This window comes from the organism of the source record quoted next, unplaced genomic scaffold, assembly GCF_019419815.1.
Source record: "Pyrus x bretschneideri cultivar Hongxiangsu unplaced genomic scaffold, Pyrus_bretschneideri_v1 Contig1, whole genome shotgun sequence".
NCBI classification, from domain to species: Eukaryota; Viridiplantae; Streptophyta; class Magnoliopsida; order Rosales; family Rosaceae; genus Pyrus; species Pyrus x bretschneideri.
This window is the reverse complement of record NW_025999390.1, coordinates 5,335,460-5,352,120: the sequence shown is the minus strand read 5'-3', so window position 1 is coordinate 5,352,120 and position 16,661 is coordinate 5,335,460. Positions and strand designations below refer to the sequence as shown.

The following is a 16,661-nucleotide window of genomic DNA, read 5'->3' as shown; positions in this document are numbered from 1 at the left end:
TTCTCCTTCTCCTTCTCCTTCTTCTTCTTCCACCGGGGGGGGGTTTGTTGATGGGTTTTCAAATTTTTTTTTTTCTTCCTCTTCTTCTTCTTCTTCTTCTTCTTCCTCCTTCTCCTTCTCCCTTCTTCTTCTTCTGCACCAAGGGAGGGGGGAAATTTTTTTTTTCTTCCTCCTTTTTTTCCTCTTCTTCTTCTTCTTCCTCATCCTCCTTCTCCTTCTTGTTCTTCCGCAGGGGGGTTGTTGGGTTTTCAAATTTATTTATTTATTTATTTATTTTTTTGGGTTTGCATGTGGGGGGAAGAAAATGAAGATGGGGAGGGGGAGGGGAGGGATGATGGATTATTTTTATTATTTATTTTTATTTATTTATTTTATTATTTAAATGTTTAAATATTTAAAAAAAAATTTAGTTTTTAATAATTTTTTAATAAAAAATCGATCCCGAATCAAGTCACGTCAGTATTTAACTAAAAAGTAAACGGCCAAGTAACGGAAGGTATAACATTGGACCAAATTCTAAAGATGAGGTATGACATTATTAATTTTAAAATATGAAATATGAAAGTATTGTGACATCAATAATTGAGATAGTTTTTTGTACTTTAACCTAAAATTTATCATAAATCGCAACGTGTTCTCCTAGCCTTTAAATAACATTGTAATTCTTCTAATAATTAGAATTCGGCTGTAGCCCTGAAAACTTGATTGAGCTTTGTTTCACACGCGGGTTTGAATCCCGGTAGTGGAAAATTTTATTGTTTATTAATTCTAATTTTTTATAACTTCCGTACATTATACAATAATATTAAATTAATTTACTTTTTTTTTATAATTTTTGTATAGTGTCATACAATATAATACAATAATGTCAATTTAATTTTACTTTTTTATCACTTTCGTATAGTGTCATACAATATAATATGATAACGTCAATTTAATTTTACTTTTTTTATTTTAAACTTTCTTATAATGTGCCAATGTGGTACAATATAATACAATAACATCAATTTAATTTTATCTTTATGTGCAACTTTCATATAGCGTGATACAACATAATACAATAATGTCAACTTAATTTTATTTTTTTATAACTTCCTTATAGTGTGATATGTCATAATACAGTAACGCAAACTTATTACTTTTTATAACTTCCTATAGTGTGATACAATAATATCAACTTGCTTGAAGACTAATTCAACATTCACCTAGAAGTAGAAGATAGAAGAGCATTCTCCATATTCTTTGCTATCAATTCAAGATAAGTTTCATAAACAGCTTGAAGATCTTCATATTTCCATCCCTCAACCGGATCACTAACGAATGACCATTCGATTATGCACCCGGTTTTGCCATCTTCACCGTTGATTGGGACTAATTGCATGGTTGCAACGTACGACTTGAACCCGAAATTGTTTTCAGTGATCTCATAGCTTAAAAAATGGTTGATTGGATCAATCATGAGGAGCTTTTCTTTGGCCCACTTGATGGTCCCGTCGTCTGGATATGGGAGAGGAGCGACGCAGTACCGGGTCACACCTGGCTGGCCGGGGACTCCGTCAACTAGGTAACATGCATCAAGGACCGGCAACCATTTGTGCAAGTTACAAAAATCAGCCAAGAGAGGCCAAACTTGTTCTGCTGCATGGCCCTTGAGCTCTCTAGAGGTTTTGCCTTTCCATTTTAATGGTGACTGGTTTTCCCCCATGACAAATAAACAAAGAGATTAAGAACAATTAGTTGTGAGAAACATGGATGAATGGATGCCTTTTTATGCATGCTAGGGTTGGCCAATGAAAGTGATGTGGGAACTGCTCAGTGCCTTGGTCGCAAATCTTTCCTTATATATATATATATATATTTTTTTTTTTTACATATATATTGGTCGGTGCCTTGGTTGGAATCTTTTTTAAGCCCCTAATAATTCACATGGCTTATATTTCTTATACTAATTTTCTGGTTCTATAGCACCTTCCCCAGTGAGCCGAAGGTTTTGAGTTTGATTTTGATTCTAATAATGCGGTCACTACAAATTTTTTGTTCTAAACTCAAGCCCAAAACAATTTAATTATATATACATATATATATGGAAATAATACATAAAATACGTGCAAGGGCTCATAGTTTAGTTAATTAATATTATTTAGCTCAAATTAGAGGTCCTAAGTTCTGTTGGAAAATAGGATCTACATCGGTAGAGCCGTTTTTGACATTTGGGGGCCCTATGCGAATTTTAATAAAAAGGCCCTCCTTATAAAAGAAAAATAATTTTTCGACATATTTATATATAATTCAACAATCAATATTAAAACTTTAATTGAAATCAACATCACACTCTTACTAATTGAATATTCTCCTATTCACTTGAAATTACAATTTAGGGTTCATGCATGAAAAATGGAGCACAACTGAAAGATAGATACATATTCGACAAAAAAAAAAAGAAAGATAAATACATAAATATGCTTGTGTTTGTGGAAGTAAATAATACACAAGTTAGTTTTTTTTATATTGCTAAAGAAAAGTGGAATAAAGTAGTATATAAGTTTTTATTGCTGGAGAAAAGTGGGAAGTTAATATATTAAGTATAAACTCCACTAACTCAATTGTAATATAGAGAAAATCATATGATGTGTTTTCTTTTGCAGTCACAAACTTTTCTATTAGATTATACTCATGTGTAATATATAGAGGATAAAATTTTTTGGGGTGCCTAGAAATTTGGGGCCTTGTATCACCACACCTTTTGCACACTCTTAATGCCCCCTCTGTAAATCGGGCAAGTGACTAAATAAATAGACAATTATAGTTAAGAGATTCAACTCATAATATATCACCGAAACTTTTTATGATAAAATCCAACACCGAATAATATGTGATTATTTTAAAACAATATCCGTCAGTTATGGATTATATTGGGCTTTTAAAAGTTATGACTTTCCTTTCTTTGAGATTATTTTTGTTTTTTTTTCTTTTAATCATAATCTGCATCAATTATCTTATTAGTTTAAAAAGTTTTCAAGCATCCCATTCCACTGTAGCACAATAAAACTAGATTGAGCTATACCGGGTTTGAGTCCCCGCAGCGGAAAACAATTTTTATTTATTTATTATTATTTAAAAGGCAAACGGTTTTATGATTTTATTTGAGATCTGAAATTATGGGGACTCTCCGGAGAACCGTATATGAAAATTTCATGTGTTAAATAAGCTTTGTAGTTCTCCTATCAGTAACATATTCTGTTGTAGTAGTGGATTTAGCATACTCATTCAACTTCGGGCGGCATCAACTTTTTTTTTTCGTATTTTGAGAGAAATGTTAAGGAGATTCACTCAAAAGTATGACTCTCCTGTAAGAAGGATGAAGTTCAAGAGTGTGATCCCAGTGAGGAAGTTATCAATGGTCAAAACAAAGCCACTTGTCAAAAGATTAAATAGGTTGTTATACATATAGTTGGTTAGTTAGAATCTGTTGCTTTGGTTAGAGGGAGTTAGTTGATATAAGAAGGTAGTTAAAGAGGAGTACTTGCTCTGCAAGTTTGGAATTAAAAACTTCTATATAAGTGAACAATGTAAATCGTATAGTTTCCCAATGAAGAAAAATATTTCTACTGATACAACTTTCTCTCATCTCCTTTATTTCTCTTCTTAAAACTGTTATTGTATCTATCTTAACATGGTATCATCGCCCGCCGATCCGGTGCTTCCGCTCAACCTCTAAAGCATTTCTTTCTCTTCTCTACCCTCTAATTTGCATCTCTCTGTGATTTTTGGCGACGGAAAACATACCAGTCGCTCAGAAAGTTGGTTTCTTCTTGTCTACCCACCAACTGTTCGATCAAATGTCTCAGTCAAAAATTGTTCACGAAATCTGCAAAATGGTCACTGTAGCTCAGTTACAGATTGTTCAGTCGCCGATTACCAGTCTTCTCTCAATCGTCTCCACTTCTGTTACAGTAAATCTTGATGATTCCAACTATCTTACTTGGAGCTTTCAGGTCCGATTGCTTCTGGAAAGTCATGGAATTACGGGATTTCTTAATAGTTCAAGAAAGTGCCCACCAAGGTTCAACGACAATTCTGAAGTTGAAGGGGTTGAAAATGATGACTACCTGGTATGGAAAATGCACGATCGTGCACTGATGCAGTTGCTCATTGCCACATTATCAACCACTGCCATTTCTTGCATCATTAGGTGCAAAAGTTCTGCTGAGATGTGGTTGAATCTCACTTAGCAATTCTTGGCTGTGACAAAAGCAACGATCTTCCAGATGAAGACAAAACTTCAGAATATCAAGACACGGTCAAAATCAATTTCTGTTTATCTCCAAAAGATTAAGGATGCAAGAGATCATCTTGCTGCAGCTGGAGTAATTTTTGATGATGAAGATATTATAATTCTTGCATTAAAAAGACTACCTGCAGAATTTAACACATTTCGATGTGTGATCAAAGGAAGGGAGAATGGGATATCTCTCAAAGACTTCAGGTCTCAGCTCCTGGCAGAAGAAGCTATCATTGATCAGTCTTTTGACAGTTCTTCTGGATTGTCCTTTGGTAGTGCCATGGTTGCTGGAATTCAATATGACAAAAGGAAATCACTTGTTCTTGATCAAGATCAACGACGGTCCTCCTCTGATCCATCTTTCAGGCACAATGGAGGATCCAGTTTTGCTAATTCCAATCATAATACTGGATCTTACAACAATGGGAGTTACCACAACTTTGGTAACTATAAGGGTAACAATTTCAGGGGCAAAGGGAGAGGCTGATTCCAATACAATTCAGGTCCCAAATTTTCCAACGGTAATCCAGGCATTCTTGGTACTTCAAAGCCATATCAATCTCACTGTCTGGATCACCCTTCTGAGATTCCTACTTGTCAAATATGCAACAAAAAAGGTAATGTTGCTGCAGATTACTTTCAAAGACATACCAACACTGCCTCGAGCTCTCATATTCAATGTCAAATCTGTTGGAAATATGGACACTTAGCTCTTCAATGCTACCACATAAGTAATTTTGCGTATCAAGGGAGGCCTCCAACCACTAATCTCAGTGCTATGCATGCCAATCATCAACCTTCAGCATCGTCTAAACAATTTTGGCTTGCAGACACTGGTGCTACATCACACATGACATCTGACTTGGCAAATTTGGACCTCTCCACTTCATTTCAAGGAACTGATACAATTACCACTGCAAGTGGTGTAGGTTTGCATATTTCCAATATTGGCATGTCTAAGTTGGTTGTTTCTCATTATTCCCTCACTCTTAAGAATGTATTACATGTTCCAAAGCTTTCTCAGCATCTGTTATCTGTTTATCAACTATACAAAGACAATAGGTGCATATTCATTTGTGATGATGTTTCTTTTTGGGTTCAGGACAAATCCACAAGGAAAATCCTACTCAAGGGGCTGTGTAAAGCTGGTTACTACCCTATACCATTCACCATTTCACATAAGCAAGCTTCACCACCTACATCTCATTCATGTTTCCTTGCAAAACCAGTTCACAAAAGCATATGGCACAAAAGGCTAGGACACACATCCAATGCAATTACTTCTGTAATTCTACATCAATCTCAAGTACTTGCATCACTAGACACATGTTCATCCATTTGTACACCATGTTTAGAGGGAAAGTTCACCAAATTACCATTTCAATTTCCTGTAAACAAATATGTACATCCTTTAGAAAAAATCCACAATGATGTATGGAGACCTGCCCCTTTACTATCCTATGAAGGATTTCGGTATTTTGTGACCTTCATAGATGATTGTACTCGTTACACATGGATTTTTCCATTAAGAAATAAATCAGAAGTATTCATGCCTATTTGAGTACACAGTTTTCTGCTATAGTTAAAATCTTTCAAAGTGATGGTGATGGTGAGTATACAAGTACCAAGTTTCACCAATTTTTAGCACAACATGGGATTTTACATCACAAATCATGTCTCTATACACCTAAACGGAATGGTTTAGCAGAAAGAAAACACAGATATATTGTAGAAACAGCAATAACCCTTCTTCAAACTGCCAAACTACCTAACCAATTTTGGGTTCATGCTTGTGCTACGGCTACTTACTTGATAAACATCTCAGGGTTTTTGGTTGTGCCTATTTTCCTTTGCTCAAACCATATAATACTTCTAAACTTCAACCTAAGACAGCAACTTGTGTGTTTTTAGGATATGCAAGTCAATACAGGGGGTTCCTATGTCTAAATATTGCCACTGGTAAAATTCAAGTGTCCATACATGTTTTATTTAATGAAGCTAGTTTTCCATACTCAACCTTCACAGTGTCACACACTTCCAAATTATCTTCTGCATCATCACGTATTACAATGCATCCACCCAAGTTACCTCCAGTCATCACATTAACAAATCAAGCATTCACACCCTCCTTTCATTCCATCTTATCTCCCACCACGGAGTCTTTGCCTATGCATTCATCTAGTGCTTCAAAATCTCTTTCTGCATCTTGAACCTCAGAATCTTTGGAAACAGGTGCATCTAGTGCTCCAGAGTTTGATTCTTTACCTGCACATGACACACCTGCATTACACATACCCTGTGCCTCTTCCCTACATCAATTGCTTCCACCTAGCTCTAGTACACAGCACCCTATCCCTGTGGATCCTGATTTCCACCCTGAGAGACTAAATGTGGTTTTGTCCATACCAATGAATGTACATCCCATGCAAACAAGGTCCAAGAATGGGGTGTTAAAAAAGAAAGCGTTGTTAGCTACGGTTACTTCTGAACCCAAAACATTCAAAATTGCTTCCCAAGTTTCTGAATGGCAGATTGCAATGCAAGAGGAAATAGAGGCTCTTCATTCTCACCAGACTTGGTCTTTAGTCTCATTACCACCTACTAAGAATTTAGTTGGATGCAAATGGATTTACAAAATTAAAAAAACATGTAGATGGGTCTGTGGCAAGGTACAAGGCACGGCTTGTAGCACAAGGGTATAGTCAATAAGAGGGTGTTGATTATTTGGAGACTTTCAGTCCTGTGGTAAAACCTACAACTATAAGGCTGATCTTTGCCTTAGCTGCTCAATTCAAGTGGTCTCTTAGGCAGCTAGATGTCAAAAATGCCTTCTTACATGGCATACTTCAAGACGAAGTATATATGGCACAGCCTCCAGGTTTTGAGAGTGTCACACATCCTTCAAACTATGTTTACAAACTTCACAAATCATTATATAGTCTCAAACAGGCTCCTCGAGCCTGAATGACAGGTTCACCAGCTTCTTACCAAGCTTAGGATTTTAAGTTTCACAGGCTAATCCCTCGCTGTTTATACAACAGTCTTCCAAGGGCACGATGTTATTGCTTTTGTATGTTGATGATGTCTTTCTCACAGGTAGCAGCACTCAATTGATCAACCAAGTGATCACAGCTCTCACTGCAGAATTCGAAATGAAGGACTTGGGTCTCCTGCACTACTTCCTGGAATTGCAGATCAGTTACACCTCAGAAGGATTATTTGTGTCTCAAACAAAGTATATTAATGAGTTAGTTGATAAAGTTGACCTCCAGGACTCTAAACTGTGTGCTAAACCATGTCTCTCATATCACAGACTCCTCAAGGATGATGGGAAGCCGTATCACAGTCCGGATCAATATAGAAGTGTTGTTGGTGCTCTTCAGTATCTTACTTTCACAAGACCTGACATAGCATTTTCAGTCAATCAAGCTTGTCAGTTCATGCACAATCCTATGATTTCTCATGTTATTGCAGTTAAGAGAATCCTTCGTTTTCTCAAAGGGACATCCACTTATGGCATTCATTTTAAACCAAAACCATTGCATCTGCAATCTTATAGTGATGCAGATTGGGCAGGAGATCCAAATGATCACAGATCTACTTCAGGATTTATTGTATTTCTTGGTTCCAACCCCATCTCATGGGCATAAAAAAAGCAACGCATGGTATCCCGATCATCCACAGAAGCTAAGTATAGAGTGTTGGCAATCACGGCTGCAGAACTTGCCTGGATTCGACAACTATTCTGTGATATGCATATACCTTTACATTCCTCTCCGCTGATATATTGTGACAATGTCTCAGCTATTGCCCTCTCTACAAATCCTGTGTTCCATGCAAAATCCAAACACATTGAGATCGACTACCATTTTGTCCGTGAAAGAGTCACTCGGGGTGATCTTCAATTTCAACATATGTCTTCGACAGACCAATCAGCAGATATCCTAACAATGGGCTTATCTGCACCATTATTTCAGCACCATTGCAACAATATGATGCTTAGTGTTCTCGAGCATCAGCTTGAGGGGGGATGTAAGAAGGATGAAGTTCAAGAGTGTGATCCAAGTGAGGAAGTTATCAATGGTCAAAATAAAGCCACTTGTCAAAAGATTAAATATGTTGTTATACATATAGTTGGTTAGAGGGAGTTAGTTGATATAAGGAGGTAGTTAAAGAAGAGTTCTTGCTCTGCAAGTTTGGAATTAAAAACTTCTATATAAGTGAACAATGTAAATCGTATAATTTCCCAATGAAGAAAAACATTTCTACTGATACAACTTTCTCTCATCTCCTTTATCTCTCTTCTTAAAACTGTTATTGTAGCTATCTTAACATCTCCATCTCCTTATATTTTTTGTATAATTCTCCATGTTAATATTATAAAATATAGCATCAAAAACATGGTGAAAAACTTGTGCAGGTGGTGGAGAATCCAGAAATAATCTCATCTCCTTTTTGTAATTGTTTTACATTTTATGACTTCTATTTAATGATATAATTACAGAATATAATCACATTAAGCTAAAAATCCCAATTAGCAAAACAAAACACAACTAAAATATTAATTATTAATATTTGTAGATCTGAATTTTCAAATACAAGGTGCACCTTCCATTCTCTTGGACATTTTCTGCCATTCCACCTCATATTTTTTCACCAAATCATCAAAAACCCACCCTTCCACAGGATCAACGGTCACAGACCTATCTCGACCGTCTATATCCCCTCGCGGAACAACCCTGACCGTGGATACATACGACTTGAACCCAATGTTATTTTCCACGATCTCGTAAGGTCAGCATCACAAACGGCTACCAATCGTTCCTTGGACCTGCTGGAGGACTTCTCACCAATGGGTCTTGCTCGAGGGACGGAGGTTTGGTGGAAAAGGGTTAGGGAGACACATGACGATGGGCTTAAATGGACACATCACACGGGTTTTATTTGCTTTTTAAGTTGGACATGCTATTTGTTTGCTTTTTAAGTTGGACATGGTAAAGCCTAAATGTCGTTACTCTGTTGTGATGAGAAAATCCATCCGATCACCATTTTGGTATGTCACCAGTGAATTTTTGGAATCTCGTGTTTTGATTGAGTCCATTTGGCTAAAAATTAAAACATTATTTCAACCATATACAGGAAAATTGGTAGATATTAGAAAGGTTTTTAGCCAAAATGATCTATGAGATTTGTATAAATTCTCATTTTGGTCACTGATTTGAAATCAATAGAATTGGTCACTCAGTTTGTCCACACTCAATCATTTTGGTCATTCGGTGAAAAATCTCCATAAAATAAGGATAAAATGACAAAAAATACCCTTAAATTTTGTCAAATCATTTTGACCTATTGTTTGTTATATTAAGAATAATTTTGTCATTTGGATCCTTATTTAACATAATTTTTCACCAAATGACTAAAACGATTGATGAGAACAATCTCAATAACCAAAGTAAGGAATTAGGCAAATATCAAAGATCATTTTAACTAAAAGGCCTATTATAAATTTAAATTTCATTCATAATTTTAAACAGTTTCCTCATTTTCTACCAAATATTAAAACACTCCGATTTCAATGCATTAGGATTATTTTCTTCTAACAGATTGCCGTTGTTTAAATTTTAACTTCTTTTGTTTTGTTTTTTAATTCAACAACACTATGAAATTTGGACTTAGATCTCTTCTAATAAAGTAGAAACCAGAATAAAACATGATACACTAATACAATAATATCAACTTGCATGAAGACCAATTCAACGTTCACCTAGAGGTAGAAGATACAAGAGCATTCTCCATATTCTTTGCTATCAATTCAAGATAAGTTTCATAAACAGCTTGAAGATCTTCATATTTCCCTCCCTCAACCGGATCACAAACGAATGATCACTCGATGATGCACCCGGTTCTACCATCTTCACCGTTAATTGGGATTAATTGCATGGTCACAACGTATGGCATGAACCCCTCATAAGCCATGGGATTGCTAGTCCTGTTTTCAAAACACGACGTTTGCATTGCAAGTCTGCAAGCATGCTTATGGGCAACTCCGTTTGCCCACCCATGCCTGAATCTAAAACTCAACCCCACCCACATCCTAAATCTCAAAATCCAACCATCAAAATTCCAAAAAATTAAATTAAATTAAATTAAAAAAAAAAAAAAAAAAAAAAAGCAAAACAATAACAACAACAACCTTAATAGAAAAAATCTTCCTTGTTCCCGTAAATTCCTAGAAAGGTTTCCTTTTTCCCAGAAATTTTTGAAGAAAAATGGATAGAGAATGAGAGAGTAGCTTTGGGGACGAAGAGAGATGGAGAGATGGAGAGATGAAGAGGGAGGAGAGAGTAGCTTTGGGAATGATTTTGTAGGAAAAATAGTTTTGAAGCGTTTTGCAAGAAAAATGGTTTTGAAGTCTTTTCCAGAAAAAAAAAAAATGGAAGGAAAGGAAAAGAAATAATGGGGATGGAACCTAAGAGGAAGAAAAGTACAAAAGTGTCTAGTGTGATAGAAGAGTGTTTTACAATTTTTAGAAGAAAAAAAAAAGAAAGAAAAAGGTTGAATTAATAATAAAATACTATAAGATATATGTTAAATAATATTATAATTTGTTAATTATTTTGTTTTTTTATTTTGACGCTGCACCAAATGCTTCACTAAGTTAGTTTAACTTAGTTTATTCTAAACCAGTCCAACTTAATCTTTAAAGCTAGTTCAATCTGAAATAATTTAATGCAACAAACGCACCCATGTATTCATCATATATTAGAACTATTCGGTTCCTTAGTCACAAATCTATTTTTTATTTAAGACATGTATTTAGGTAGGGCTGGTTCGGTATGGGATACCGAACCGAAAACGGCACATCAAGTCCCAAATCGTTTATTTTCGGTATGAAAATCTAAGGACCGATCCCAAACCAAAATTTCGATATTCCTGAAGTTTGGGATTCCCGAAATATCGAAAATATTTCGGGATTTTCCGAAACCGAACCAAACCTGCATCAAAATTTAAAACCCCAATTTAAAATCAAAGATTCATGGACCTCCCACTCCCCTACCAGCCCACACGGCCACACCTCGTCCCAGATTTGTCGACCTACCCACCCCTATCTCCATCCCTCTCATTCCTGGGTTTGTCTTTGCTGCCTTCGGGAGTCGGAGAGCTTTGTGACGTGCACCGAACATAATTAGGTACCCATCCTCGTCGATGTGTGACCTTTTCCATGTTTTGCCGAACGAAATCGCCATCGGAGGGCTACTCTGCTTTGCAGCGATGGCACTGCTTCGTGGAATTCTGATGCCATGACATCAATGTATGGTTGTTTCCAAATCCTAAATTCGTGAAGCTTTCTAGATCTGCAACAAGAAAAAAGAGAAGCTACAGAGTGCCTTGGGCTTTCTTCATTATGTTCATTTGAGGGAGTCGGTGGAGGGAGAGAAGAGGTAGAGGATGGCTGTCAGTGGGAGTGGGACAATGGCAGACAATGATACTATCAAGAAATAAAAAAAGAAAAAGGTGAAGAAGACAGATAGCTATTGGCTAGAGGAACGGACTGAAAGCCAAAAACCCTAAAAATAAAACAAAATATTCGGGATTTCAGGAATACCGAAAAAATGTGATTTGGAAAACCAATCCCATACCAAATTCTTCGATTTTTTTCGGGACGGGATTATTGAATTTTGGGATGGTTTTGGTTTGGGATTTTTCGATTTGGGTTTGGGACTTTTTCGGTTTGGTTTGGGATTTTTGAGAATTTTTTCCAATCCTATATTTAGGTGGCCACTCACTTCTATATATAATAAGATGCTCTAAGCCTCTGATAATGGACATGGCTTATATAATTTTCTGGTTGTATATAGGGATTATAATTATAACCGTCAAACTCGATAATCATGGATAATCGTCCGAATGGAATGAATTTGGATATAGAAGTTTGGGTATATTTTGGATATGGGGAAAAATCGTTTATATTATTCGGTTATGGTTTTGTACATGGTTATAGGGGTTCCCAACCTGTATCTGTAACCGAATCCGACTCGAATAGTAAATAATATAATTTATATATAATATAATAGTATAATATACATGTATATGTATATGTTTGTATATCTATTATTCACCGAATTCATTACCTTGAGAATACAAAAGTTACATTTTGTAGGAAAATAAAGTTTTGAATCAAAATCAATGCGAACTCGTTGGTGCTTATGGGAGATATCAAAGACAAGCCAACATCATCAGTGTTTTAATTTTTATACTCAACAAGATCCATTCCTAATCATTTTATACATCAAATGTTTAATGACAAAATTAATATCTACTAACTTGTAATGTCTCAACTAGACGAATATATTTTTTTGTATTGACAAAGAAGGATATAACTGTTAACCAATGAGGAATCCGTTACCTGATGAACATGGTTATGAATAATACCCGATGATTAGTTTGTGGTTATGAATATGATTAATTTTTGTGGTTATGGGAATGAATATAGCATTTTGGTCCTCAAACTAAACCGTTGTCATCCCTAGTTCTATAGCCCCTTTCTCAATGAGTTGAAAGTTTTGAGTTTGATTCGAATTCTAATAGTGCGTGCCACTACAAAAATTTTGTTACAAACTCAAACTTGAACAACTTAATTATATATATATATATATATATATATATATATATATATATATATATATATAGAATCACATTAGTTGGCCAATTAAAGTTTGATTTTCTTTAAAAACGAATTTGAATTACATTATTATTAACTTATTGTGAAGCTTAATTCACTCACTACCCTCTTAATGTAGATATATAATTTGTTAAAATTATTTTGAAACTTCCAAAATTCCATTTTCTAGTTCAAAATCTCATTTTAGTCGACAAATGTCACCTTAACTGGGAGGAGGAGGGTAATATTTATCACAAATTGCAACGTGTTCTGTTAATCTTTAAATAATATTTTAATTCTTCTTTTGATAAATACAAATTGCAACGTGTTTCACATCTGTATACAATAATGTCAGCCTCAAAATAACTTTTTTCATAACTTCCACATAGCGTGACCAAAGGGGTTGGGCTGTTTCCCCGTTAAAGATGTATGTGTGCTCAGAACGTCGTGAGATAGTTTGGTCTATATTTAGTGTGGACATTAGAGTATTGCAAGGACTTTTTCCTAGTACGAGAGGATCAAGAAGTATACACTTTTCGTGTATCAGTTATCGTACCCACATCAAACGCTAGATAGCTAAATGTGGAACGGATACTTGCTGAAAGCATCTAAGTAGTAATGTCAACTTAATATTACTTTCGTATAGTGTGATACAACATGATGCAACAACGTTAACTTAATTCACCTTATTTATAACTTCCCTATGGTGTGATACAATATAATATACTAATGTCAACTGAAAACCAATTTTAACATAAATCGGCATACAAGATACTACATCACGTGTCACTATAAAAATGATGGAATATGCGTGTTAAAAAGTTTTTAAAAAATAAAATTTCCTATCACTTATATAAAAACACGTGGTGTACCACTCGTATTTCCATTACAATAAAAAAAAAATCGTTCACCTCGAGCTAGAAGAGCATTCTTCATGTTCTTTGTTATCAATTCAAGATAAGTTTCATAAACAACTTGAAGATCTTCATATTTCCATCCCTCGCCCGGATCACTAACGAATAACCATTCAATTCTGGACCCGGTTCCGCCCTCTTCACCGTTGATTGGGACTAATTGCATGGTTGCAACGTATGACTTGAACCCGATATTGTTTTCATTGATCTCATAGCTTAAACAATGGTTGATTGGATCGATCATGAGAAGCTTTTCTTTGGCCCACTTGATGGTCGTCCATCGTCCGGATAAGGGAGAGGAACGGTGCAATACCGGATCACACCTGGCTGGCTGGGGACTTCGTCAACTAGGTGACATGTGTCAAGGACTAGCAACCATTTGTGCAGGTTACAAAAATGTGCCAAGAGAGGCCAAACTTGTTCTGCTGCATGGTCTTTGAGCTCGCTAGTTTTCTGCCATGACAAATAAACAAAGAAATTGAGAACAATTAGTTTTGTGAAACATGAATTAGTGGATGCCCTTAAATACATGTTAGGGTTAATTAGGCCAATGAAAGTGATGCGGGAACCGGTCGGTGCCTTGGTTGCAAATCTTTATTTATTTATTTATTTTTTAGTTGCCCACTCACTTCTATATATAATAAGACACTGTAAGCCTCCAATAACGCACATGGCTTACATAATTTTCTGGTTTTATAAGACCAACTTTAACTTTTGGAGTAAGTTCTAAATTTTCCCTTCTATTCCCTCCTTTCTGAATTTCTCTCCAACCCTTGTTCTAAAATTGAATTAAGTGTTAAAAGCTAAAAAAAAAACATAAATTCCCTCCAAGATTTAGCCCAAAAAACTTGGTGGAGCCCAGAGAATATGGCCTACCCACATGGGGCTGTCTGTCTGAGATGTCTGATGGGTAACTGAGCCCAACAACTCTTTTATGATCTGGTGGCCACAATTAGTTGGGTTGTTGGTTCATCCAACGGTCCACATTCAAACCCTTTTTTTTTAATTGTATATTTATATATTTATTGAATCCAACGGTTGAGATCGAATCTGATCAAATCTAACAGTAAAAAAAAAAAAGATCTAACTACCCAAATTTAAATCCAAATGCCAAAATAATTAAAAAAATTATTTAACTCAAAATTCACCTAAAACTCTATAAATACCTATGTATTTGTTCAAACATCTACACAAAACTCACTTTTCTCCTACAATTCTTCCAATTTTTCTTTCTACCATCTTCCGAAACCATTTCTTCCCATTTACAATTCTTCCAATCTCTATCATGTGTTTCATATTCTTTCAAAGTGTTTCATGAGTTTCATGCGTCGATTTAGTTATTTTTAAATATTTATCGGAATTTAAATATTTTTAGGTCAAAATGTTCATAAAATTAATTTATGATAGTCTACATATTTTTTTTTAAGTTAAGTTAAAAAAAAATTAGCCTAAGTTTATTCTTTAATAATCTGATACTAAAATTTTCGGCCAGAATGGTTGGAGCAGAAAAAACTATTTCTGGGTTAAAACCTAAATTTTCTAGACTAAAAATTTTAGATTTTACTCCAAGGGTTTGGAGATGGTCTAACACCTTCTACAGTGAGTCAAAGGTTTTGAGTTTAAAACGAATTCTAATAATGCACTCTAGTTAAAAAAAAATTGTTATAAACTCAAGCTCGAACAATTTAATTATACATATGGAAATAATATATAAAATATTGTGCGAGGGCTCGTAGTTTAGTTGATTAATTATATTTAGCTCACAATTTGAGGTCTTAAGTTTTGTTGGAAAATAAGATTTTGCATCGGTCATGTGAAAAAAAAATATACAATTAATACATGAGAGATTCTACTCATAACATATCACCGAGACTTTTAGGTGATAAAACCATTTTTTAAGAGGGGGGGTGTTTGTGCCAAAAGCTTTGATGGGCTTGTGTCATAAAGAGACGAGCCAAAACCTTAATGTCCTCTGTTTATAAGTTAGCGAGTACTAAGCTCAAAGCATCCCAAAGGAAAAGCAAGTCTTACACTATGTTTGGATGAGAGAAATAAACATGGAGTTTTGGTAAAAGTTAGAATTTATAAATTGACAGGCACCAATTCTCTTGTTTGGATTTATAAACATAGAAATTTAGAATTTCCGCATGGAAAAAAAACTTAGAAATTGGGACCTCCAAATCCCAAGTTCAAATTCCATGTAAATAGGTATCATTTCTCAATTTCTATGATTAAGAGTTTAAAAATAACAAATTTCGTATTCAATTTCATTGTTCTTTTAGTTAACCAAACAAGAAAATTTATAAATTCTAGAAAATAAAATCTCATCATTTCAATTTCCGTCATTTTTAAATTCCTTAGTAATCTTAAATTTCTTCACCCAAACATAGTGTTAGGGAATGCTTTGCTGTTCTTCCAGCAGTTCATGGGTGCATGGTCTAGTGTTATGTTGAGTGCTTTTAGTGGTAATGAGGTGCTTTCGCGGTAGTTGAAGTTCTTCCCATGATTGTGGAAGCTCTTCCGGTAGCAATGGAAGCTCTTTCAGTGATTGTGAATGCTTCCATTGGTAGTCAAATGTTTCCGTCGGTGACGAAGTGCTTTCCTCGATGAGGAAGTGTTTTCCTAGGTGACAAAGTGCTTCCTCCGGTAGTTGAATGTTTCCCTTGCTAGTTCAGGCTGTTTTGAAGAATATTTGTTAAACCAACAAATACTGGGAACAATTGTAACTTGTTTGCATTGATAAATTATAGACGACGTTAATATTGTTTACTATTTAAAAGGATTTGCTTGTTGATATGCTTTT

At 35.1% G+C, this 16,661-nt stretch overlaps 1 protein-coding gene across 1 annotated transcript; it reads right to left on the bottom strand.

Annotated features, from left to right (window-relative positions):
* Positions 1–606: 606 nt before the first annotated feature.
* Positions 607–1,705, bottom strand: LOC103957126 (lachrymatory-factor synthase). The gene has a single exon (XM_009369220.3). It carries the CDS (start codon positions 1,703–1,705, stop codon positions 1,202–1,204), a length of 504 nt encoding a protein of 167 aa, XP_009367495.2. The 3' UTR covers positions 607–1,201.
* Between the last annotated feature and the right edge of the window lie 14,956 nt (positions 1,706–16,661).

What these genes read in the sequence shown, in the direction of transcription:
- LOC103957126 (XM_009369220.3), bottom strand. Translation starts at nt 1,705, where the DNA reads ATGGGGGAAAACCAGTCACCATTAAAATGGAAAGGCAAAACCTCTAGA.